General features: G+C 42.3%; 1 protein-coding gene across 1 annotated transcript in view; it reads right to left on the reverse strand.

Annotated features, from left to right (window-relative positions):
• Window positions 1–27,844, reverse strand: part of DNAH10 (dynein axonemal heavy chain 10) — a 141,824-nt gene that overhangs the window by 66,788 nt on the left and 47,192 nt on the right. Inside the window, exons 24-38 of the mRNA XM_044290221.1 lie at window positions 17,051–17,229; window positions 14,216–14,427; window positions 12,758–12,914; window positions 11,591–11,824; window positions 11,377–11,499; window positions 8,214–8,447; window positions 7,270–7,493; window positions 5,646–5,915; window positions 5,375–5,558; window positions 4,899–5,033; window positions 4,610–4,762; window positions 1,862–2,050; window positions 1,392–1,538; window positions 514–705; window positions 296–414 (exon numbers count right to left, since the gene is read on the reverse strand). Of these exons, the coding sequence (XP_044146156.1) occupies window positions 296–414; window positions 514–705; window positions 1,392–1,538; window positions 1,862–2,050; window positions 4,610–4,762; window positions 4,899–5,033; window positions 5,375–5,558; window positions 5,646–5,915; window positions 7,270–7,493; window positions 8,214–8,447; window positions 11,377–11,499; window positions 11,591–11,824; window positions 12,758–12,914; window positions 14,216–14,427; window positions 17,051–17,229 (2,752 nt within the window). The remainder of the gene's footprint in view (window positions 1–295; window positions 415–513; window positions 706–1,391; window positions 1,539–1,861; window positions 2,051–4,609; window positions 4,763–4,898; window positions 5,034–5,374; window positions 5,559–5,645; window positions 5,916–7,269; window positions 7,494–8,213; window positions 8,448–11,376; window positions 11,500–11,590; window positions 11,825–12,757; window positions 12,915–14,215; window positions 14,428–17,050; window positions 17,230–27,844) is intronic.

Here is a 27,844-nt window from a genome sequence, read left to right on the forward strand (position 1 = left end):
AATGTGAACTAGGTAAAAAAAAAGGCAAAATATAGTAAACCCTACTGCAAAAGATAGAAAAAATACACATTACTCCTAGTAATGAGCTAATTTATTCTAATGAAAATCTTATGACAGGGGCTCTTCTTCACCTATGGGGACCATCTCCCACAAGTGAAGAAGTTTGGCTGATGAGACAAATCAGTTTGCATCTCTGATTACTACTGGCAAAACACAGAATCGCTGATTTATAATCTCTTCTACGCTGCACAAAGTTTAAAATCTGCTTGTGAAGGGTAGGATTTAGGGTACTTACTTAGTCTGTGCCAAACACAAAGTATTAATTACGACAGACTTGCCCCCTCCTGTGGGGCCAACCACCATAGTAGTGTGACGCGTCAGCATTGTCTCATACATCTGAACAACTTTGTCTACCTATAGAAAAAAAATGATTGAAAAGAAACATTTTTTTAAAAGGTTCTTAGAAGCACTGTTTTTAGTCAACTTTATGAATTCGCTTTGTAAGACGTTTACCTGAACAGGCAGCAGGATATAGTTGTTATCTCTAAGGGCTTCTTCTACTGCATCATTAAAGTTTGGGTAGCGAACTCGGGGGCAGTCCAGTCCCGGGAACAGGTCCGAAATTAAACCAAGAAACAGGGGGACGTCTTCAAACACAAACTTGGGAAGGTTCATGTCTCTTAGTGCTCTCATCAAAACGACATCCTATAGTAACATATGTAACATAATAATGTCTCAACCAAAGGAAAAAGACCTAAAAAAAATTCTCTGAAACATCCTGGGAACATGTGACAAATAATAGCGTTGCATAATTAGTGGAGTAATCTGGGCCAAAACATTTTTAAAGACCACTACACCCCACCGTTTTCCATTCTTTCCCCTCACAGTAGAAAATAACCCATGTCTTGTACCACCATGGTCACCAGACTCTGCCTCCTAATTGTTGTTTAAATTACCACAGACAATTCTATTTTCTGAACCCTGAATGATTGCCAACGTGTTCAGCCTGTAGATAACATGTTTCCTTTGAGGTTCTACACTGAAAGGAGCACCTGCTCGATGCCTGGTTTGAGGACAAATAATTTGTCTATATGGTGCTCTCTTTCACAACTCCTGAGGAGCATAAAATGATAGGAGTATATGTGCTGTTATGTCAGCTGTTATTGCTGGGGCCAGTAAAGTTCGTCCATTCACATGTAACATTATATGGTGGTAATTCAGATGAATTGCTGTCCATGTAATGCATTGAAGGGTCCAACAGAAAAGTAGCTGCTTTTACCAATCTCATCTCCACTCTGGTTCATAGAGTAGGGTTCCAAGCAGGGAATATATACATATATATATATATATATATATATATACACACACACACACACACATACTATACTTACTTCACTCAAGTCTGGTGAACCTCTCTTCAACTCCCCAGCCATCACCAGAACAGATTTTAAGGCACGCAATCCAAAATCATAATGATGCTGTTTGGACAGTTGTTCTTTGGCAAGTCTATATAATACGGTCATCTTTTTAGCCAGGTTCTAGAATGATATAAAATCATTTGTATTCAATAGACATGGCATTGTAGCTTTACATTGAGGTATTTTCATTACAATAAAGAGACCAGCATTGGCATGGATAGGCACCTGTACAAATAATTAGATTTCTCTGGATGCAGTTGACAGAATATAAAATAAAATTTTAAATCGCTTTAAAGGGGTTCTCCAGGAATACAAAAATATGAAAATACTTAAATATTATTTTATAATAAAATATTCACAAATACCTTTAATTACTTACAGGCATAGTCAAAACAGGAAACTGTAATTGATAGTAATCATAACAGATAATGTAATCATCTTACCTTGGCCAAAAGAAATCCTTCTGAAAATAGCATGATTTCACAGATTTGCTGGAGGTCTGGTACAATTACAACCACAGGTCTAAACAGAGCCTTTACTGATTCTGGTAATTCTGTACGGCCAGCATAACCAGGGTTCATTGTAATAAAGATCCCCATACGAGCATCCATGGCAATCTCCTGACCTTCAAACTATGAATCAAGAAATTCAAAAGGAAATGAAGTGAGAAGTTCTAGTATTCAGATGCAGATTTTAAAGTGTACTTGTCGTTTCAGGTGACTTCTTAGAAAATTCTGTCAAGTGTGTGCCTGAGGAATAATGCCATATCTAACCATTATAAACATGTAATCCTGCATTTTATGCCAGTTTTCCCTTCTGTAGGCTCCATTTCTAATTGTCAGCTTTCCCTAAGCTGGTGGCTGGAAACTAGCTGCTATGATGTCTCCCATAGACTACACATGGAGAAAACAGGGGATTGTGCTCCCCTGTCTCGAGGTAGAACACACCCAGAACCAGTGGCAGCAGCATGGAGGACATGATACAGCAGAAATGAGCAGTGCAGCTGTGAATCCAGCACTAGGATGAGAAATACATCTTAGTAGAGCATTCAGCTGCATCTCTGTGTGTCTGTGCCTCTTTCTATATCGAGAAACTCATTTATTTCCCCCCCCCCCCCCCCACCTCTACAAAGACTTTGGTCTATGGGCAGCATATAACCTAATCCCTCAGTCAAAAAAAATACAAAAAGAAGGAGAACAGGGCCACACATCCACATGCCATGCATTTGTAAACAGTATTCAAGGCCATTTGTATACGTTTTGATCAAAATGCATAAGCCCACTCACTGTAATTTGCTTCAGTACCGTGCTGCAACCACTGCAACACACCCCCAGCAGGCGGCGAGATCCAGCAGTCCGACAGCCCCCCTGTTGTCAAAGCCCCCTCGACACTGGACCCCACCAACTAACAGCAACCACACAGTACTGCACCATGTAAACAGATGTCTATAACTCATCTGTCCATATGATCTCAGACCTTAAACTGAAACCAAGTGGATTAATTTAGTCTCCTGGTAATCAAAAACACCAGGTCGAATATGGGAGAGGAGGAGTGCTGATACCATTAAAAGATAGGCACTAGGGAAATATACGAAAAGGAAGACAACATGATTCGCACATCCAATTGCCATGCATTGATCTATTTGCTTCTCTGCACAATTTATAAACAGTATATTTTTGTATAGGTTTTGATCAAAATGCATAAGCCCACTCACTACGTCAAGGTTGCCTCTTATGAGTGGGTCCTTAATGTAGTTTGGTGCAGCAACCACGTGGAAACCACCGCAACACAGTGCCGGCAGCCGGGGAGACCCAGCAGCCCAACAGCTGAGTAGTGATATAAATTATGCTGAGAATAGATCGATGCATGGCATGTGGATAGGCGTTCCATGTTCTCTTCCCTTTTGTATTATGATCCCTCAGGGAGCTGATGGAAGGGAGTCCATCTTATGTGTGAATTAAGATTTAATTTTTAATGATCAGTTGAGGAGGCAGGTGAAGGAGAAGTAGTAGCTGAAAAGGCATTATTCTCCAATTATATTACAACGTTTGTTATAGTCACTTGAACTAGTGATTTATGTAAAGTACAGTGACTATTTAATAAAGAAAAAAATATAGTTGGGGTAAATAAAAAAAGAACACTGGGATAATATGAAAGAAAAAGATGATTACAATATATTCTATGTTAAAGGGAACCTGTCACCAGGATTTTGGGTATAGTGCTGAGGACATGGGTTGCTAGATGGCTGCTAGCACATCCGCAATATCCAGTCCCCATAGCTCTGTGTGCTTTTATTGTGTATAAAAACCGATTTTATACATATGCAAATTAACCTGAGATGAGTCAGAACTTGAAAATATGACTCTTCTCTGGTCACACAAGTAAGATATGACTCTTTTATGTTAATTTGCATATGTATCAAATCGGTTTTTTTACACAATAAAAGCACACAGAGCTATGGGGACTGGATATTGCGGATGTGCTAGTGGCCATCTAGCAACCCATGTCCTCAGCTCTATACCCAAAATCCTGGTGACAGGTTCCCTTTAAACCTCCTTTAGGAAAAGGGGAATCCAGACAGTTTTAAGGTCAATTGCTAAAATGTAGAGCTCAAATCAATTTCTTGATAGGGAACAGCAAAATAAAATTTTAAAAACTAGAAATGTATCAGATCAGTTTCAAAGGGGTTGTAAGCGTTTGAGAGAGTTTGGCAAACCCCTTCTCCTGGGCAGACCTGGAAAGGGAAGCATATTTACCTGCCTCCCAATGCTGGCTCCCAGCACCTCCGCTCTCCAGCCTTGGCTGCTCCACTTGGGTCCCTGGATGTAAACTTACAGTTTGCCACCGCTGCAGCCAATTGCTGGCCACAGCAGTGAGCTGCTCCCCTTGTGTCACATGACAATTTGTCGTGACGGAAGGGGAGCAGGTCACCGCTGCAGCCAGTCAAAACTCAAGTTTACATCTAGGGACCCAAGTGGAGCAGCCTGGAATTCTGCAAGCCCCAGTGACATAAATGGAACAGTCCCAGAAATGTCATGACACATCTTCTGCATGTGAATAGACCAATAAAGGACTACCTAAGAATGACTTGATTTTGTAAGCATTTATACAAAAAAAGAAATGTGTGTAACATATCTCTGTGGTATATAAAAAGCACACACAGTAGAGATGCGACTAGAGGAACAACTCACCTGAAATCTCTTCAAGTGATGGATTAAAGCATTACGTATGGTCTGTATTTGAGAGGAAATGACTGAGAGTACAGAGGCGTCAATGCGGTTGAATTCATCAAAGCAGCCCCATGCTCCACATTGAGCCAGGCCAGAGAAGATTTTACCGACAGCCTGCAAAAATAACGGAAAGTTACAAGCGAATATCTAGTCAACAACACTGCATTACACATGTATTACACTATAAAATATTGGTCAGATATTGCAGTATTCTCTGCATTCCTATAGGGGAATTTTTGTATTTGTGTACCTTGTAGTCCATGCCTTCACCACAGTTGGTCACCACACACAGCAACCCAAGAGCTTTAGCCAGATCTTTAGTTGTCTCGGTTTTACCAGTTCCTGCTGGCCCGGCAGGCGCCCCACCTAAATACATGGACAATGCCTAAAAAAATAAAAGGGAAAGCATGAGCGGAAGACGATTATAACTACATTCATATTCTGTACTCATAGAAACATATACTAGTGAGGTTCAATCATGGTGCAGACCCATTGCTAATTATGAGATGATAGAGGGGGAAAAAAAGCACAATTAATGTGTTAAATTGGCCACATACACTGCAGAATAATCTATCACAGTGACAATATAGATTTCATGTCATGTTTATCTATGATCAACATTTAAAAATAATATCACCCAATAGATTATCTATGAATGTATGTGTTCTCTTCATCATGCGACCTAATGACTTATTCAGATGTTAGCAGATGTACTTTCTGAGTTACCTGTGTAAGCGTGAGATAGATCCGATCAGTCAGAGGAGTAATGACCAGCCTCCCATTAAGACCCATGTACTCATAACCATAGGCAAAGGTTCCAGTGCACTGGCGGACATTCAATTCATCTGGTTCTCTGTCCCAGTAGAAGCGTAGTTGACTTTCCCATTCAAACTCACGGGCATCCATAATGCTAGTAGAAAGGGTCAAAATTTCCATCAGACAAAGTCACTAGTTTGCAAAATCATCATGAATGATCTTCTAGCACCCACACACTTACCTGTCTCTCACAAAGATGTCCACAATGTCTCTGGCATGTACATCAATGATTAGAACGGTGTTATATTTCTTCCTGTCATTTTTAGATAGAGGTTCTGTGATCCGGGTAACAAGTTCATCAATCTGCTGGTGCATTTTCTTAGCATAGTTTTTCAGTGCTTGTTTCTCTCCCTTCTTAACCTTATGGAAGACATCTTCTACTTCCCAGGTCCACCATACCTGGTTACCAGCCAAGACAACCATCCCTTGGTACGACAGCATCCAATCCACCCTGTAAAATGGAACCAGTCCAAAAACATGCAGGTACTAATTATTTCTGAGTGGTTTTCTGAGATTGTGATATTGATGACGTATTCTCAGAATAAGTCGTCAATATCAAATCAGTGGGGATCCGACAACCGGCCCCCCTGGCGATCAGTTGTTTGAGGAGTTCGCTGGACTACGTTGACCGCCACGGCCTCCTCGCAGCTTACCAAGCACTGCAACATCTATTAGATAGTGGCTGTGCTTGGCTCATTAGAATGGGACTGAGGTGCACCTAGGCCCATGAATGTGATGTCACTGGTCTAAAATGAGGTCACGGCGCTAACCAGAGCATCAAGGCCTCTTCAGACAGCTTATCGCAGGGGAGTCAGACCCAAAGTGATCAGATACGGAGGATAGGTCATTAGTTTTAAACAGTCCAACAACCCCATTAAGGGTAAAGACTGCTAAATATAAACAATTCTACCTGCAATCCCAACAGCTATCAATGACCAGCTATCAATAAACATTTGTAATGAAAAATAAGGGTATGGCCACACATAGCAGGTCCAATGGAAAATTCACGGTGTGTACGGACAAAATCCACAGCAACCAAATCATGTGGATTTTGCTGCAGAAACGCTGTTTTCCACAGATTTCACCGTATGATATACAAAGGGTGAAATCTGCAAGAGATATCCGCAACATACATTGACACACTGCAGATTTAGTAACGCGCGGATTCCGGTGTGGACACTGCACCGCGTGGAGGAAATTTTTAAAATCTCGTCTGTTTTGCTGCTACTGTAAACACTGTGGATCCGCAGCACTTATGCCTGACATGGGCAGCACTGCAGCTCAGTGATTAGCGCTGGGGTCCTGGGTTCCAATCTGACCAAGGACAATCTGCATGGAGTTTGTATGTCCTCATCGTGTTTGTGTGGGTTTCCTCCTGGTACTCGGGTATCCTCCCACATTCCAAAGACGTACAGATAGGGAACTTAGATTGTGAGCCCCATTAGGGACAGCGTGATGCTAATGTCTGTAAAGCGCTGCGGAATATGTCAGCACGATAGAAGTGAGCATAATAAATACATAAATAATGGCCGTAGCCTAATGGCCTTGCTTTATAAGTATACATTCAGGTAAAGACATCTGACATTGTCTTCTCCTCAAAAGAATAGAGTATGGGACAACCCTGGTAAATTCGTATTTGCACTCAACAAAGTGAACAATCGAGACTGCAGGAAAGGTATAAACTAGTAGTATTACATTTATTTTTCCATAAAGAAATGCATGTTATATATGTAAACTGCCACCTTTGTAGATGAAAGAATGTACGGTGCACACAATCATGAACATTACTGGGGTATTTAGAGTACCTGCTCTTATCCTCACAGTATCTGAATATAGCCTCCTTAGTAATGAGTCTGTTGGTTCTCCTCATTTCCTGCAGTACGGCGGTCATCCAATCCTCCACCCGACCTTCAGCTGCTATGGCCTGGCGGAATGCCATCACCTCTCCTTCAGCGGAGATCATGCCGGTTGCCAACATCTCACCATTGTCTCCAGCTTGAAATCTCAGTGATGAAATGTTGTCATACATCTGCAACAAAAGCAAGTGTCCAGGTATGCATGATGTTTAATGTAAATGTGGCAGAGCCATTTCTTCACATGCATTCCATACTGCATCTCCAATTTATTTGACCCCATAGAACTACTATGTGCAGGAGGAATAAACGACTATTATACATTTTTTTATATCTTGTCAGATGAGTGGGTTTTATGGAGGGGATAATGATAATAAGCCAAATTTATGTGTACGTTTGTATTTTTGTTTGTATATTTTGACAATAAAATAGAAATAAATAAAAAAAACACAAATTGTCCCAATAATCCCTATACTTTTATATCAAACAAACATTTTACAGAATATATTATTTCTACACATCCCAATGACATAGTATTCAGATAGTATATAGAAGATATCGCACCTACTGTGTCCTTCTCCCATACCATGTAGATTGTAAGCCCTCACGGGCAGGGCCCTCTCTCCTTCTGTACCAGTTTGTAACTCATCTTGTTTATGATTAGTACAATTGTCTGTTATGTATGTGCACCGCTTATCATATGTACAGCGCTATGGAATGAATGGCGCTTAAATAATAAATAATAATAATAATAATAATAATATCTGGCTTCGGTATGACATGTTTTTTCTGTACCCTGAATTTTTCATTGTACCGTCATATGTCTGATGTACGCCTGTATACTTAGTTTGTTATACAAAATGTATTAAAATAAATATTTCATTAAGAAAGGTTACCTTGATAATGTGCTCCTGAACACACATGGGATCACTGCTGCCCAGAATACTGAGCAGCTCATCATCGGATATGAAAAAGAACCGAGGAAAAGCATTTCTCTTGGAGTCCAAGTAATCGTTCAAGCTCTTTTGACATTTCTCAAGATCCTCACTTAGGTTTTGCAAGTCAAAAAGTCGATTTGAGGCCTGACAGCAACGTTTTATTACTGGATCCTTCACGGTTTCTGACATTATCTAAAGGGTAGAGTTAAGAATAGGACATTATAACTTATATATTTTATTAATAAAAGTAAAAGATCAAAAAAAAAAAAAAGGCCAGTTTGGCCACGTTTTTAATTTTCCATTCATGAGCGGCTCTCACTGGAAGCGGCTTATGTTCTATTCCTATTCAGATGTCTTCCCCATTAACCACTTTCCGACCGCCATATACTATAAACGTCCAGGTGTATGGCATATATCTCTTGCAGAAATCACAGCTGCACACTATTCGTCAGTGACAGCAGGGCTGCCTATAGACAAGGCAGGGATGGTTTTTCATCATCTCTGCCTTCTCCATTGCTGTATACCCATCACTAAACAAGAGCTGTGCATAGAGATCAGGAAGCAGCTATGCCGATTTCTGCTTCATGTGACCGCCAGGGCCTGAGAGTCTGCGGAGTTGGCTGGGTCTTATCAGACCCAGATCACCTCTGCAGTGAGGTTGCACAAGAAAACCTTCCTGGGGGATGTATTGCCCCTGAAACCGGGGCTAAAATGTCAGCCCCAGTTAAAGGAAATCCGCAATAAAAAAATTTAAAGTTAAATGCCACCCGAAGGTCTTGTATGGCTAAAAAAAAAAAAAAAAAGTAAGACAACATAAAAATAAAAAAAAATGATAGTATTAAAAAACACGACCACACTCCACATCCCAACTTCTAGCCCCACGCCTGATTACCATACCCATACGTCCTATATGTCAAAATGACCATTATGGAAAAGGGAAATAATACAAAAATGTATTTAGTTCACATTGTGGTATTCACAAAAAATAAAATTAGGAAAACAGACTCCCCCCCCCCCCCTTTTTTTTTTTTTTTTACATTATGCCATTTTATAATAAATCAAAACAAAATAAAATACTAAGGCTAGGGCTACACGACAACGTGTCGAGTGACAAAAAGGGAACAACTACACTGTGACGTGTTGTGCAACATTCACATCGCACCAATGTCGCAAAACATTTTTTGTAATAACAGTCAATGGTGTAGCATTGCGACATGCTGCAACTGCAATGTGACAAGTCGCACAAAAATCCAACTTGGATGGATTTTTGGCGACTGTCAAGTTGCAGTCGCAGCATGGCACATATCACAGTGCGACACCAATAACTATCATTATATAAAATGTCACGCTTTTCAGCAACAAGAAGTCGTGCAACACATGTTGCTGTGTAGACCTAGTCTAAAATAGAAATAAAAATAAATCCGCGTGGGTCACTGATTAAAGGTGCAAAAATTATGACGAAACACTTATGGATTCCAAAGACACATGCACTAACAAAAACTGAAAATGCGCCCAGTCAGGAAGGGGCGCAAATTATCCTGTTAGGAAGTGGGTAATTGCCCCCATGGTCAGTGATGAACATGGGGAGCATTTTTCATTGAGAAGCGTTACAAAGGTAAATGGAGCCCTATAATGTTGGCAGATTACAGCTGGATGGACGTGCATTTTTTTTCTAATTAGATGAATCAAAATGGTAAATCAGAGAAAAGCAGATGAGAACTACATTTCTAGTTGCAAGGCCTTAGGGGGGACCTCTGGGTGGGTACTATTTCTATTATGGAGACCAGTTGAGTATGTGAGGACTATTGTAGGCTAGACAACGCTCCTCTGGATTTCTGGTAAAATATATGCAAATTATCATGTCTAACATCTGCCAGCGTCAGATAGGTCTAGGAAAGCTAATTGAAATATATTTCGCAGAAACTCAGAGAAGCATCGCTTGGTCTACAATACTGTGCACACGTACTCAGCGTACCAGGTGCATTGCCTAGCCTACAATATTGTGCACATGTACTTGGCATAGTAGGGGCATCATCTGGCCTACAATACTGTGTACATGCGGTACCATGGGCTTTCCATAATGAGGTAGAGTACCACGTAGACAATGCATATTTATTGTTGATAAACACACATTTGTGTACTAGTCTTTCTCTTCCTCCCCCTGCAAACGAATCATAAAAAATTTGGGTTTGACTGAATCTGAGCTTTTTGAGACGTTCGGACCGGATCCCAAACCGGTAGAACAAGTTTGCTCATTGACATTTCTAATTAAAGAAAATCTCATTATTCTCAGTAGGGGGAGATTTATCAAGAGTGGTGTTTCCATAGTTGATTTTTGATTCCCTGTAGGCTATAGTGGGGTGCACATCTCTGGAACTCTGTGTGCCAGAAACGCACATCTACACCAGCGAGGGGATGGTGTAAACCTGAAGCTAAAACGTACGTCAATTTCCGGTGTAAGTTATAGTAAATTTGGCACGCCACGGCAGACTCAGCCTCCCAAAGCCCCACCCCTTTTGTCACTTTAGAAAAGTGTTGAGAAGCGCAAAAATTCACAAATTATGGCGTGTCATAATTTGCGACTTTTTAATACAAAATAGTGGCTTAAAACACCTTGATAAATGCCTCTCAGTGTTCTTTCATTTTTCCCTCTAACTTCCAAACATGAACCAATCTCACATTTATCATATCATGCATAGTGTTGATCACGAATATTCGAATTGCGAATTTTTATCATGAATATCGGCACTTTGAGAATTCGCTAATATTTAGAATATAGTGATATATATTCGTAATTTCGAATATTTGCGATTTTTTTTTAATCAGTACACATGATCCCTCCCTGCTTCTAGCTTGTGGGCCAATGAGAAGGCTGCAATATCTTTGACTTTAGGAGTAGTGTTGATTGCGTATTTTCGTAATGCAAATTTTTCAATTGCCGATTTCCGCAATCAAGAAAATAATGACTGCGAATTCGAGAATTCGTTATCTCCAAACATATGGCGAATATTCGTGAAATATCACAAATCCGAATATTGCCCCTGCCGCTCATCACTAATCATGCATTGAACTCTTTAATTAATAATATGCATATATTTAAGTATTTAATTATTACTCTTACCCTTTTAAATATTTTATCAATATTGTCAAATTTTTTAGCCTCTTCTGGCAGCTGCGACCTGATATCACCTCCAATGAATATACTCTCCAAATACATCCATTTTCGTTGAACTACCATCCACACCTGTAAGTTAGATAACACAATATTAATGATCATCTTGCAGAAAAATATAGATTTTAATTAAAAATAAAATAAATATTAATTAAGCACTTACTGCAATTACTTCTCCGATAAGAGAGAGTGATTTTTCCCATTGTTGTACTGTATTCAGGAAAGGACCAACAAAGCGACTTCCAGAGATACTTTGTAAGTTCATGGCATTGTCATCAAGGATTTGTAGAACATCATCGACGGATCCCAATATACTTCCTCGGTCTTGAGTGCCCTTTATATATCTTTGTACAGTAAATTTCATATTTTCCCATGTATCTACAATTTCTTTAACACCCTATGTATGAAATATGAAATAAGGGGAAAACACAATTTGTAGTTAATTGCATTGGTGAAAAATATTATTTTCGTCAAACTGTTCACAGACTGATTGTGTTGCTTTAATTAAGCTCCAACTTTGGGTCTTATTATAAGCAGTTATCTAAAATACATATGTTTACTGCAAAGATCCCTTTCCCTGCAGCTGCTCTCTCACCACCACTGCATGTGTTCTGTGAATGGAAAGACGAGAGGTGCTGCAACAATATGCTGACAACAGTGCATGGGCCAGCTGTCACTTGTCATGCAGCTCTGCATCCTCATCTTCCTCCTCTACTAAGGTTACATCTGAAGCTACATATTGTTAAAGGGAGTCAATCAAAGTTTCACCTTTTTAACCCTTCCCATAGCTTTCTAGCAGCCTTACAGTTAATAAAAATGTTACCTTTATGAGCAATCCTGGACTTATAAAACCGTCAAAAATCAACTTAGTAGCATATGCAAATGAGGGCTCGCAAGTGACCAGCTAGCTCAGCCTTATCGTCGCTCCCCCCCGCCCATTCTTTCCCTCTGCCCGCCCATCCTTTCCCTCTGCCCGCCCATCCTTTCCCTCTGCCCGCCCATCTACTTACTTCTTGTTTCGCCGAGATCCCGCGCACAGGCACTGCTGAGAGGACATTTTTGAGGCTTTGTCGAAGCATGGCTATGCTTGCTATGGTGGTTGTTATGTTTAATTCATGTTCATGGCACTGTATCGTAGTATTATTTGCCACTGTGTGTTACTTGACACTATTATTTGGCAGTGTGTGCTGGTATACTTTGTTAAAATATAGCAGTACTGTGTTATTTATGTGCCGCTAATCTTTTAATATCCTCTGGCTACATCTAGAGGTCTGGTCAACTATATTTTTATCATATGTCTAATAAATGTATCTCATCTTGTAACTCTTACCTTTTCTATGCTAAGCTCTTTAACTGCTGAAGCTACAATGTCACTGATGACATCAACATATTTGTGCAGTTCCATGGCAAACATGTTTTCTAGAGTGAACGTGTCAGGATTCATTTCAAAATTTGTCCCTGTTTTGGTCATCAGATCCTTCCAATGTCTAAAAGTAAAAGAAGAAATTAACAGGTACGTGAAATTCAAACAAAATAGTTACCTTTTACACACCTAAAGATAAATAAAACATGTATTTTTGGAGATTTTGTTCTCCCTATAGACATGCATCAGACAAGCATTTGGGGTACAGTATATTGCGATTTGCCTTCTGTGAATAAAGCAAGTATAGTGCCCTGGAGCTAGGGTACTTTGGAGTCTGGATATTTGTCCCTACTGCTGCTACGCACAGCTATCAACTCACTACTTTAGTGCATGTTTAAGGGTTAACTTGCACTGTGATTTATGCCGTTGTTTGTACTTAAACTGTTTTATGCTGCTGAATTGCATTTTATATGATATAGAGTAGACTGTTCATTTGCACAATTATTGCACTGTATCTGCACTGAATTTTGGAAAGGATTAATGCAGAACCAGTTCATACTAAGAAACTTTGAGAATTTCCAGCCTGTGCACTGAGAAGCTGTCATTAGTGACTATGCAGAGCTGAGTTTTGGAGGGGAAATCAGAAAAAGTAAACTTTTGGCCATCTGGTTTAGCTTTGACCGACTGTTGTTTATGACTGAAAACTACATGAAGCCCAATACAAGTCTACAGCAGCCTTGAACTGCAATATTGTTTCTGTTAGGCTACGCTTCTCCAGCTTCACTCCTCCACTAGAAGGTTCTACATCAGTTATAAACTGTATAAAAACCAGCAGATAGGTACCAGTGTTTAATGGGAGAGACTCTGCAAGACAGCTTGAGTGACCTTTAGAAGATGACTGAGCCACAGACCCTGTTCTACCAGTCCTTTGGCCAGGGTACCAGACTTCTAAGAAAGAGAGGGACAGCTAGCTTTCCTCAGCAAGGAACCATCTGCTTCCAGAGGGGAGACTGGAGAAGCCAGCTCAGTGCATTGCATGTAATGTTTTGCACTTGAGTTCCTCCAGTAAAGAAGCACACTGGTTAACTGCAAACCGTGACTCTCTGGACTTATTTGCCCTCCAGTGAGAAGCAACACGTGGTCACACCCTGACTGTGTCTGGGAGACAGAGCGTAGCATTGGGGGTTATCTCAAACCTGGCCACTACACAAGTAGTTCATGTTAACCAGCCCCCACCTCTTTCTAGGTAAGCAAAGTCCTCTAATATGGTTTTATACTAGGTTAACAGCATCATTAATGATTATAAATGCTTACTTTGTTTTTGTTGAGTTTACCCAATTATAAAGATTTCATTTGTTTCTTCCATATTTCAATAGAAGTAATACAAAATTATTTTATTACGATATTAAAGAAAAATATTCAAACCTGTCTCTCAAAGCTTCATTCTTTAGATCAAGAAGTAAAGGAATTGAGTCTTTAAATTCCTTCATTTTAGACTCAAGGTAAAAAGCCACTGGCAGACTGCGAATTTCTTTTGGAAGTTTTCTGAAAGTTTTGAGAAATCCATCAATTCCATCTTGAAGTATTTGAACATTTAAATTTGCCCACAGTGTCTGTGACCATTCCTCTTTGGCGAGCTAAAGAAAAAAATTATTAGTTAGAGCTCTACAGAAACTATCTATTATATAAAACCATAATGCAAAATTAGGAACAGAAGTTTAAAAAAATGAATGGTCGCATGAGTAAGTAATAAAATAACTCATCAAAGTACTAGTTTTAGGCCTCATTAACATGGCAGTGTAATGTGCACATAAGCTGAATATATTCATCAGTGGTGTAACTAGAAATGACTGGGCCCCACAGCAAGTTTATGAATGGGCCATCCCCCCCCCCCCCCCCCCCCCGGCAGCCACTCTGTCCATTTTCTACAGTGTCACTGTATATAATGTCATATTATAATACTGTTGAAAAGGCCCTGACAAAATCTTTTAGTCCTAATCCTGGGTGGGCCCCTTTTAAGTTCGGGACCCAAAGCAGCCGCTTTCCCTGCTTCCTCTATAGCTATACCCCTGATATTCATAATACAGCATCTGGTGGATCATACCATTACTTTTTCTACGTATCAGATTCATATAGATTCCTACAGAAAAACCTCTGTATGGCCGAATTTGAAATTGAAGGCACATGGAATTACAGTAGAAACATTATGCATCAGTATGGAAGCCAAAGGAAATGTACAAACCGGATTCCAAAAAAGTTGGGACACTAAACAAATTGTGAATAAAAACTGAATGCAATGATGTGGAGATGGCAAATGTCAATATTTTATTTGTAATAGAACGTAGATGACAGATCAAACGTTTAATCCGAGTAAATGTATAATTTTAAAGGAAAAATACGTTGATTCAAATTTTCACGGTGTCAACAAATCCCAAAAAGTTGGGACAAGTAGCAATAAGAGGCTGGAAAAGGTAAATTTGAGCATAACGAAGAGCTGGAAGACCAATTAACACTAATTAGGTCAATTGGCAACATGATTGGGTATAAAAGAGCTTCTCAGAGTGGCAGTGTCTCTCAGAAGCCAAGATGGGTAGAGGATCACCAATTCCCACAATGTTGCGCAGAAAGATAGTGGAGCAATATCAGAAAGGTGTTACCCAGCCAAAAATTGCACAGACTTTGCATCTATCATCATCAACTGTGCATAACATCATCCGAAGATTCAGAGAATCCGGAACAATCTCTGTGCGTAAGGGTCAAGGCCGTAAAACCATACTGGATGCCCGTGATCTCCGGGCCCTTAAACGACACTGCACCACAAACAGGAATGCTACTGTAAAGGAAATCACAGAATGGGCTTAGGAATACTTCCAGAAACCATTGTCAGTGAACACAATCCACCGTGCCACCCGCCGTTGCCAGCTGAAACTCTACAGTGCAAAGAAGAAGCCATTTCTAAGCAAGATCCACAAGCTCAGGCGTTTTCACTGGGCCAGGGATAATTTAAAATGGAGTGTGGCAAAATGGAAGACTGTTCTGTGGTCAGACGAGTCACGATTCGAAGTTCTTTTTGGAAATCTGGGACGCCATGTCATCCGGACCAAAGAGGACAAGGACAACCCAAGTTGTTATCAACGCTCAGTTCAGAAGCCTGCATCTCTGATGGTATGGGGTTGCATGAGTGCGTGTGGCATGGGCAGCTTGCATGTCTGGAAAGGCACCATCAATGCAGAAAAATATATTCAGGTTCTAGAACAACATATGCTCCCATCCAGACGTCATCTCTTTCAGGGAAGACCCTGCATTTTTCAACAAGATAATGCCAGACCACATTCTGCATCAATCACAACATCATGGCTGCGTAGGAGAAGGATCCGGGTACTGAAATGGCCAGTCTGCAGTCCAGATCTTTCACCTATAGAGAACATTTGGCGCATCATAAAGAGGAAGGTGCAACATAGAAGGCCCAAGACGATTGAACAGTTAGAGGCCTGTATTAGACAAGAATGGGAGAGCATTCCTATTTCTAAACTTGAGAAACTGGTCTCCTCGGTCCCCAGACGTCTGTTGAGTGTTGTAAGAAGAAGGGGAGATGCCACACAGTGGTGAAAATGGCCTTGTCCCAACTTTTTGGGGATTTGTTGACACCATGAAATTCTGATTCAACATATTTATCCCTTAAAATGGTACATTTTCTCAGTTTAAACTTTTGTTCCGTGATTTATGTTCTATTCTGAATAAAATATTAGAAGTTGGCACCTCCACATCATTGCATTCAGTTTTTATTCACGATTTGTATAGTGTCCCAACTTTTTTGGAATCCGGTTTGTACATGATCTTTTACTCTTTACACTGGTCAGGGTATTACAATTACAATGAAAGTATGCTTTTATGAATAGGACTGTAACAATGATCAACTAAATGCATATCCAAATAATGACACTTCAAAATAGTCATTTTAAAAACTCACGGCCCCCGTAGGTTCCATGATGGAGATGACAGACCCATAAACATCTGTTAAAAATGTCTAATATAGCAGGGTTCCCCAACTCCAGTCCTCAGCGCCCACTTGCAGGTCAGGATTTAGGAGTATCCCACTGAATGAATACTGTGGTAAGCCCTGATGCATGGACACTAATTATATCAGCTGCCCAATACTAATGAAATCCTGAAAACATGACCGGCAGGTGGGCCCGGAGGACTGGAGTTGAGGACCACTGTTATATAGGATAATGCAGCATGGATCACGAATGTACAAACCTTTTGAGCACTGTAGATATCATAAATTTGACGCAAACCCTTCATTTCTTTTTGCACTTGTAAGAATTCAGGATACATAGTTATAGGAAGGTCAAAAAGTTTTTCAGCATTTGCCAACTCCTGCCTGTTCTTTTCATACTTCATCAGCTCTTTTTCATAAGCAGCCAGAATCTGTACACCTGTAAGCAACCAGACATGACAAAGAAATGTTCTGAGTAATTCAGATACCATTTAAAGGGGTTCAGCCTTGAACCCGGACATAAGCTCCCCATCACTCCTGTAGTATGTACGAGTGAAGTATCGGAGCGTTTCCTTGGTCAGATTCTCCCTTTGCCTTGCGCTGCATCACTGATGTCAAGGTCTGTTTGTTGTGAGCCGGTGACGCACCAAAACCTCCACCTAGCAGGGACCCCGGTGACGTCACCAGCACAAATGGGCGGTTTATAGCGCTGCTCTGTGTGGTTTTTTGAGGCGGGTATCACTATTCACTGCATCATTTCACTGTTGTAAAGACATGGCTGCAGCCATATCTGTCATATTAATATAAAAATGTATACTTACCATCCAGAACCATAAAAAAGATGATACATGACAACTGCAGAGAATCACTAGCCTCAGCAATTTGCACCGCAAAGCCTGTGATAGGCTGCAGCAGTCATGTGCGTTATAAAATGTTCTATTTTATTTGATAGGTTTCCTATAAACTTTAAAAAATGGACACCTTGGACAACCCCTTTACGCCTAAAAAAGGACAGTTATAAGAAAGTAGTTATATTTTCTTCTGCACATTAAATCGATGTTAAACAACTGTATGTCTGCGACTTCTTACTGTAAAGATATTCACATGAAAGAATATCCTCAAATGAGAAATTGAGAGAAATGTACAATGTATTTTTGTGATAAGCTGTTGGTTCCAGTTATTTGCACTTAACAGTAGCAGTTATCACTTAAAGGACCACTAAACCCAGAATCCAAACAAAGAACAAGCAAATAAACATAACAATCTCCTTATGTGTCTTTGTTATTTGCTCTTGTTTTGTCAGATATTACAATTGCAGACCATGAAAACTAATCTAGAAAAGCAGTGCAATGTTCTCTCAGGCTGCAGCCATGTCTTCTCCCCATCTCCCCCTTCTAATGCTAGGGCAAGTTTAGGAAAAGGGGGCTGGGTTTGGTCTGGATAATTTTTGTCTACACAGTAAGGGTGGTGTTTTTGTTGGAAGCAATCTCCCAGTTATTAATAGTACAAATAGATTTGATAACAGACTAGTCATAGTATCAGCCACAGTATATACATAGTACCACCCATAGTACATAGAGCTGAATATACGCAGTAATAATTCCTCCCTTCACTGCATAATTATGCGGATTTGCCTTTCGGTAGATTTAGAAAGCCTGGTAGCATGTAAGGTATGCTGGAGATCACACTACATATATAGTGTATACTCACAGTTGTTCGGACACATTTATGGATATGGCGAACACAGAATGTATATAACAAGTGTGGCCTTCATTACATATTTGCAGAGGTTGTTACTAAGCTTTTCCAGATTGCTGAATTTCAAATTTGCATAGTTATGTAGTAATAAATCGCTTCATATAGATAGACCAACTTGCTATTCAAGGTCCTGGAAAAGCTAGACAAGACTGTAGAGCTGCATTAGTGACAACAGATTTTGCTGCCCTGGTACCCTATGATACTGTAATGTATCGGGGCAGCATTGTGTGTATTTTATAAAACCAATTTGTCCCCTATCACCGCCCTGCAGACATTGTTACCCAGCCTGCAGTATTCCAGATCTGCCTATTTAGGAACTGGTAAATCCCCAGTAGTGTAGAATACCTACCTGGATTTGCCAGCCAGGGGCCTTGAAAAGCTAGGAAAGAATCCCAGTGACAAATCCTCTATACTGTATTATAGCTAGACAGATTTGTCATTCAGGGTCCTGGGAAATATGGGTAACAAATTATGTGGAGCTGTAATAGGGACTACTAAATACCACATCTAACTAAATAAATCCCCCTCCTCACTGCTAAGTCGTGCTATAGCTAGACATATTTGCCTTTCAGGGTCCTCAGAAAGCTGGTTTACCACCATGTGGAACCATAATACACTGCAGAATACCAAATCTACCAAGATAAATCCCACTCCCCATTCCTAAATAATTCCTAAGCTAGGCAGATTTGCTTTCTCATCCATCTCATTGGGGGACACAGGCTTGACCATGGGTATAGCTGTTGCTGCTAGGAGGCGGACACTAAGCGCACAAAGTGTAAGCTCCTCCCTCTTCAGCTATACCCTTCCTACAGGGACCAAGCTAAATCAGTTTTTAGCTTAGTGTCTGTAGGAGGCAGACCTCTATGCATGGCAGATCTGCAGATTTTTTGTTTTTTTTCCTTCTTTAGCGGGAAGCCTCAGGCAGTCCGTAAAACTGCCTGCACTCCCACCCAGGAGACGGGAGACCAGCGGGTCACGCGACCCCCCTGCTCCTTCCCGTGCTCCAGAAGAAAAAGAGGACCAGAGGTTCCCGTAAAAACCTCTGTCTCCCGCCAGCATTCGCATCACCACGGCAGCCCACCGCAAGTCCCCTCTATTTCCGGTGTAGCGTCCCTCACCAAGTGGCCGCACACTGAAGGTAGTGATCCGGCTGGAGCCAGGGGGGCAGAAGACGCCGGACAGGTGAGTACAAAGTTTGGAGACTGCCCATAATGCCCCTCCTCCAGTACCCTCTCCTCCCCACATGTGATTGTCCCCATGTGGTCGCCCTGTACTATGGGCAGCAATGAGAGCCCTTTAAATGTTAAATCGCACCTGGGGGCGTCCGTTTTCCAGGGCCAGTATGCAGAACTCTGGGGGCTGCTCCTGCAGTGCGGCCGCACGCCATGGCTTGTCCTCCTACGGCTCCCTTGGTCTGGAGGCGTCTTCCTGAACGCCGGGGAGAAGAGGGGGCGGAGTTACCCTTCTCGTGTTGAGGACAACGCCGCTTCCACAGGGCCATTGTTAATTGAGGCCCCGGCTTCATTTGGGGCCCACTACTGGTGGCTTCTGTTTCCACGCTGGCGTCCTCCTGAACATGCCTGGGAGAGGAAGGGGCAGAGTTTCCTCCTCTGAGCGCCGCTTCCTTGTCGGCATGTCGGCATGTCGGCTGGGTTCTGGGGCAGCCGGGGCCATTGCTAATTGAGGCCCTGGCTTCTGTGCGGCCTGTTCCTGCAGGGCCCCCCTGCATACATGTATTGAAATATAATATGAAGAAAATAAAAGGTATACATGGCTTAAAAAGAATAAATAAAAGATAAAGTTAAAAGAAGTGTCTCTTGAATTCACCGACAGTTCCGGGAATTAGAAAAAAATAGAAAAATATATTATGAACCAATATAGGATTCTTGTGCAAATTGTGTTACCCCGTGTTGTCACTCAGGGTTAATGGACCCGGTTAGTATAAATCTTGAGCAAAAGTCAGTTGTAGATATAGTATCCTGTATTTTCATTCAGGGTTAGTGAAAAAGGTTAGTGAAAAAAGTTAGAGTTGGTGTACAAATCTTGATCATAAGTCAATTGTTACTTGTATCCACCTGATAGGAGTCACAATTGATGGGTAGAATAGCAAAGTAACTAACTTTTTTCACTAACCCTGAATGAAAATACAGGATACTATATCTACAACTGACTTTTGCTCAAGATTTATACTAACCGGGTCCATTAACCCTGAGTGACCACACGGGGTAACAATTTGCACAAGAATCCTATAATTGGTTCATAATATATTTTTCTAATTCCCGGAACTGTCGGTGAATTCAAGAGACACTTCTTTTAACTTTATCTTATATTTATTTTTCAAGCCATTTTTACCTTTATTTATTCATATTATATTTCAATACATGTATGCACTATTTATAACGAGTTATACACTCCTCTGATAGTACCACCTGGATCTATTACAGACAATTATAGGTAGTTTTAACAGTTTTTAACCATTCTTATCAAATAAATTTGTCATTTTAATTGGTCCCAGATGGTGAGTGCCTGTCTTATTCTTTTTCATTATTTACAATTATTTTTGTGACTGGGTGAGTAACATAATACAGAGCCCCCTCACCAAGTTGAAAAGGAGGGAGAGCCACTACAAATTGTATTTACCTATTGTGGATATATTGGGGCGTTTGTTGGCCAGGCAGTCCTCTGACCGGTCTGACTCTGGGTATCATGCGGCGCGTGCCTATCAAGGCCGTCCCACAAAACGGGCCAGAACATCTTGCCCCAAAAGGGTGTCCGTGTCTCCCATTTCCTCGGCTTCTCCTCCTCCAGCTAGAGAGTCTCACTCCAACGTGTCCTCAGTTGAAGAGGCATGTTCTGAGGAGAGAAGGTCAGATGAGGATGTTGTCTCGTCCTCCATGGTGGACAATCTAATTACGGCGGTTATTCAGACGTTGCAGGTTGAGGATCCTGCACCTTCATCTGCCAGCTCGGGTTTTTCCTTTAGAAGGTCCTGTCGCTCACACAAGTGTTTCCCCAACCACCAGGAGTATGATTCCTCACTCTCCAAGGAGTGGAATTTCCCTGATAGACGTTTTATATTGCCAAAACGCTTGAACATCCTTTATTCTTTTCCGGGGGATTTGACTAAGAAATGGTCGGCTCCACCTATAGAGGACCCGCCAGTTTCCCATTTGGCTAAACATACTACCTTGTCAATGGCGGATGGGGATTATTTTTCTGATATCAAAGATAAGAAGCTGGAAGCTTTTGCAAAATCTGCCTTTGAAGCAGTGGGCACAGCGCTGCAGCCGGTGTTTGCCTCTACATGGGTGAGCAAAGCTATGGGAGAGTGGGCAAGTAATTTACATCAGGGTCTCGACTCTGGAGTTAAATCACGGAGTCGCTTGGTAGGTGGGCTTAGATGTGATTTGATCAAAATGTATTGACCAAGTGTCTCAGATTTTATCAATAAAGTGAGGGCTTAGTCCATATGCTATGCTTGCATCTATTATTACAGTGCATTATTTTCTGTGACTGTATAAATGTAGCCATGTACATCCGCAACATTCATTATCATATTGTGCAGGATGTTTAAAAAAAAAATAATTTCCGTGATTTGTTTAACTTGTCTTGAAGAAGTGGCACCTTCATTTGTGAATACACTCCTATATTGGGAGTAGTATTCATGTGCACTTTTGCCCCACCTATCTAATAGGCAACCCTGATTAAGGTGGTACATATAGTTGCGTGTACTCCTCCTCCCACTGGTTGCTGCTGCACATGGAGGTAACTAGGAGCAACACATACAGTGGAGGAAATAATTATTTGACCCCTCACTGATTTTGTAAGTTTGTCCAATGACAAAGAAATGAAAAGTCTCAGAACAGTATCATTTCAATGGTAGGTTTATTGTAACAGTGGCAGATAGCACATCAAAAGGAAAATCGAAAAAATAACTTTAAATAAAAGATAGCAACTGATTTGCATTTCATTGAGTGAAATAAGTATTTGAACCCCTACCAACCATTAAGAGTTCTGGCTCCCACAGAGTGGTTAGACACTTCTACTCAATTAGTCACCCTCATTAAGGACACCTGTCTTAACTAGTCACCTGTATAAAAGACACCTGTCCACAGAATCAATCAATCAAGCAGACTCCAAACTCTCCAACATGGGAAAGACCAAAGAGCTGTCCAAGGATGTCAGAGACAAAATTGTAGACCTGCACAAGGCTGGAATGGGCTACAAAACCATTAGCAAGAAGCTGGGAGAGAAGGTGACAACTGTTGGTGCGATTGTTCGAAAATGGAAGGAGCACAAAATGACCATCAATCGACCTCGCTCTGGGGATCCACGCAAGATCTCACCTCGTGGGGTGTCAATGGTTCTGAGAAAGGTGAAAAAGAATCCTAGAACTACACGGGAGGAGTTAGTTAATGACCTCAAATTAGCAGGGACCACAGTCACGAAGAAAACCATTAGAAACACATTACACCGCAATGGATTAAAATCCTGCAGGGCTCGCAAGGTCCCCCTGCTCAGGAAGGCACATGTGCAGGCCCGTCTGAAGTTTGCCAATGAACACCTGAATGATTCAGAGAGTGACTGGGAGAAGGTGCTGTGGTCTGATGAGACCAAAATAGAGCTCTTTGGCATTAACTCAACTCGCTGTGTTTGGAGGAAGAAAAATGCTGCCTATGACCCCCAAAACACCGTCCCCACCGTCAAGCATGGGGGTGGAAACATTTTGCTTTGGGGGTGTTTTTCTGCTAAGGGCACAGGACAACTTATTCGCATAAACGGGAAAATGGACGGAGCCATGTATCGTGAAATCCTGAGCGACAACCTCCTTCCCTCTGCCAGGAAACTGAAAATGGGTCGTGGATGGGTGTTCCAGCACGACAATGACCCAAAACATACAGCAAAGGCAACAAAGGAGTGGCTCAAGAAGAAGCACATTAAGGTCATGGAGTGGCCTAGTCAGTCTCCGGACCTTAATCCAATCGAAAACCTATGGAGGGAGCTCAAGCTCAGAGTTGCACAGAGACAGCCTCGAAACCTTAGGGATTTAGAGATGATCTGCAAAGAGGAGTGGACCAACATTCCTCCTAAAATGTGCGCAAACTTGGTCATCAATTACAAGAAACGTTTGACCTCTGTGCTTGCAAACAAGGGTTTTTCCACCAAGTATTAAGTCTTTTTTTGTTAGAGGGTTCAAATACTTATTTCACTCAATGAAATGCAAATCAGTTGCTATCTTTTATTTAAAGTTATTTTTTCGATTTTCCTTTTGATGTGCTATCTGCCACTGTTACAATAAACCTACCATTGAAATGATACTGTTCTGAGACTTTTCATTTCTTTGTCATTGGACAAACTTACAAAATCAGTGAGGGGTCAAATAATTATTTCCTCCACTGTATGTGCGGGGTCTGCGCTCCTGAACATAAATGCATAACGGCATAGGCAGGTTTAGCATAGGACCCACCTGAACTGAGACCACCTTGTCGCTTGGTAGGTGGGCTTAGATATGTTTTGATCAAAATGTATTGACCAAGTGTCTCAGATTTCATTAATAGAGTGAGGGCTTAGTCCATATGTTATGCTTGCATCTATTATTACAGTGCATTATTTTCTCTGGAGTCCCCTCAGAGGAACTTGCAGATGTGGCCCTACTACTCTCGCATGCCAGTGCATATATTTGTGAAGCATCTTTGGACGCGGCCAGGTTTATGTCTTGCTCAACAGCCCTGTTGGTGGCTATTCGCCGTACCTATTAGTCTCCGCCTCCAATAGAACAAACACAGAAGGGAAAAAGGTGGAGGGAAAGGGAAATGAAAAACAGATGGGAAAAAGACAAAGAAAAAAGAAGGGGTAGGCGGAGAGAAAAGCAATCCCCAAGTCCGGCACCTCACACCTGAAACCCGTGATACCTGTTACGGGTTTCAGGTGTGAGGTGCCAGACTCGAAGATTGCTTTTCTCTCCGCCTCCCCCTCTTTTTGTCTTTGTCCCATCTGCTTTTCATTTCCCTTTCCCTCCCCCTTTTTCCCTTCCGTGTTGTTCTATTGGAGGTGGAGACTTATAAGTTCCTCAGAACCTGAGCACACCGCGAGGCTATGAACCTTAGGGTTCGAAACATGTCAATCTAACCGGAGGTGGTGGGAGGAGATGTCCACTGTATATATCATGCAATGTGAATATGAGAAATAAAGACGTGGCAATGACAAATTCAGCCGATGCCGGATCGTTTTCTTTTGGTTTCTATGCATGTGGAGTTGGCCTTGGCTCGTACCACGCACAGAGGATATTGGGTGAGCTTTCATATTTTGTATGGCTCTCCTGCTGGGCGGCAGATAATGCTTTAAATCGGACCCTGACGGCCCTCCCCTTTACCGGCAGCAGACTATTTTTTGTAAGCCCCTGGATGAGATAATTCCGGACGCTACAGGTGGTAAGAGCACCCATTTACCACAGAACAGGGGGCGGTCTAATAGGTCAAAAGATCGAAAACCTTTTTTTTCCCCTTTCAGAGTTTTTCCAGCCCCAAGAGGCGGCCATGGATCAGAAGCACAAACCTTCCTTCAAGCCGCGCCCTTCCTGGCATTCCCGTCAACAGGGATCCAAGTCCTTTAATCATAAGAACTTTGCTGCATGACGGGCGGCTCCCGGCGCCCTCCGTTCGGGTGGGTGGCCAGCTTCATGTGTTTTGGCAGATTCCGGATGGAGTCACTGAGGACGGTCATTGCATCCATGGAACCGGGGGAGTACCCGTCCTTGATAGACATCAAGGATGCTTATCTTCACGTGCCCATATGCGTCAGTCATCAGAGGTTTTTCCGGTTTGTAGTGGGTCCATTTCACTATCAGTTTGGTGGATGGTCTCTCCGATGTTGAGGTCGGGTCGCTCATTCCTCCCTCTCTGTTGAAAGGTGTTAACAACGGACATAAGCCTCAAGGGTTGGGGGGGAGGGGTGTTGGAAAATCTCTCTGTTCAAGGGGTATGGTCACCCGAGGAACGCTCCTTTCCAATCAATGTTCTGGAATTGAGGGCGTTTCAGCTCTCTCTGCGACATCGGGCCGACCATCTCAGGGTTTGTCCGATGCGGGTTCAGTCCGGCAACTCCACGGCGGTGGCGTACATCAATCACCAGCGTGGCACCCGGAGCCCGGCAGTCATGGCGGAGATGGCGCTGATTCTCAGCTGGGCAGAGAAACATGTTCCGGCACTGTCGGCAATTCACATACCCGCGTCAACAACTGGATCGCAGACTTCCTCAGCCGGGAGCGTCTCGATCCCGGCGAGTGGGATCTTCACTCGCAGGTCTTTCAGGCCATCTGCGAGAGGTGGGGTCAGCTGGATGTGGATCTCATGGCCTCACAGTTCAACAACAAGGTCGAGGACTTCGGCGCGCGGTCCAGGGACTCCATGACCCTGGCATGCGATGCGCTAGTGATGCCCGTGGAGTTAATTCACGTTTCCTTACATGTTCCAGCCTCTTCCTCTCATTCCGCATCTTCTCCGGAAGATCATGTCCAAGGGACTGCCAGTCAGTACATCCTCCATTGGATCCTTGGGATCTTAATCTAGTGCTCAAGGCTTTCCAATCTTTTCCGTTTGAGCCTTTGCAGCAGGTGTCACTGCGCTTTCTGTCTTATAAGGTGGCTTTTTTTCTGGTTGCAATTACTTCTATCCTTAAAGTGTTAGAACTCGCAGCTCTGTCTTGTCGGTCGCCCTTCCTGATCCTCCATCAGGAAAAGGTGGTCCTTCGCCCTGTGCAGTCCTTCCTGCCAAAGGTGGTGTCGGCATTCCATATAAAATGAGGAGATTAATCTCCCTTCATTTTGTCCGGCCCAGTCTCATCCTCGGGAGCAGTTGCTCCATACTCTGAATTTGGTATGAGCCGTTCGAGTCTATCTGTCCCAGATGGCATCTTTCCGGCGAACAGATTCCTTGCTCGTTATTCCAGAGGGATCGAGACTGCTCATTCGGCTCGGGCAGTGGGGGCCTCTTGGGTGGTGCATCACGGGCTTCGGCCCCCCAGGTGTGCAAGGCGGCTACTTGGTCATCTTTGCATACTTTTTCCAAGTTTTATAGAGAGTGCACACCTTTGCGTTTGCTTACGCATCTCTGGGGCGTAGAGTTTTGTAGACGGCAGTTCTCTGATTGACGGGAGGGTTGCTTGTTATGCCCACCCTTGGGAACTGCTCTGTAACGTCCCATGGTCAAAGCTTGTGTCCCCCAATGAGACGGATGAGAAAACTAGATTTTTGTACTTACCGTAAAATCTGTTTCTCTTACATTCATTGGGGGACACAGCTCCCACCTATTCTTTTGTTTAAGGGCCTTTTCGGGCCTGTGTGGTTCTGGGTTTGTACATAGTGTGATTTTCTTGTGTCTGGCTTCTCCTACTGCTTTTGCACTAACTGATTAGCTTGTTCCCTGCAGAAAGGGATAAAGTTGAAGAGGGAGGAGCTTACACTTTGTGTGCTTAGTGTCCGCCTTCTAGCGGCAACAGCTATGCCCATGGTCAAAGCCTGTGTCCCCCAATGAACGGAAGAGAAACAGATTTTATGGCAAGTACAAAAATCTAGTTTTTCAGGGTGCTGGGAAAGCTGGGATATCACTATGTGGAACTGTAATAGACTGCAGAATACTAAACCTACCAAGACAGACCCCCCCCCCCCCCCCCCCGCCCCCCCTCCTCTCTAAATATAGGCAGATTTGATTTTCAGGGTCCTGTGAAAGCTGTAATAGAGAATGCAGCATACTAAATCTAACAAAACAAATCCTGCTCCTCATTCCATAGTGCCATAGCAAGGCAGATTTACCTTTCAGGTTCCTGGGAAAGCTGGGTTAATTGTATAATGTAAGGGTAACATTTTCTGGATAGTGTGTACAGATCCACAAGACCTATAATCCAGCTTTCCCGCACTGATGGATGTCAGATTTCCCTAGACAGACAGTAAGAAATCCTTTCTGCCTGTATAGGCAAACTAGACATTCAGGCACCTGGGAAAGCTGGGTAGCACTTTTTGTCATGTCATGTCACTGCTCTGCTACTGTCTAGTATCCCTGCACACACACAGGAGGAGGTTTTGTAAGAAGGCAAGCTAATACATTTTGAAGTTTCCAGTGCTTTCGCAGAGCTCTGACTGTCGTCTATTGAAGTATACTGGAATTAAGCTTTGTCACTTTCCTGAATTTCCTATGTGACTGTGGGGTCGTGTTAGTGCACGTAAACCTCCAGGCAAAGATGAAGGGGAAAGGAGGAAGGAGGGACTTGTCTGACATGACAAAATATCCTAAAACTGCTAT

This window comes from Bufo gargarizans, chromosome 1 (genome assembly GCF_014858855.1).
Source record: "Bufo gargarizans isolate SCDJY-AF-19 chromosome 1, ASM1485885v1, whole genome shotgun sequence".
Classification (NCBI taxonomy): Eukaryota; Metazoa; Chordata; class Amphibia; order Anura; family Bufonidae; genus Bufo; species Bufo gargarizans.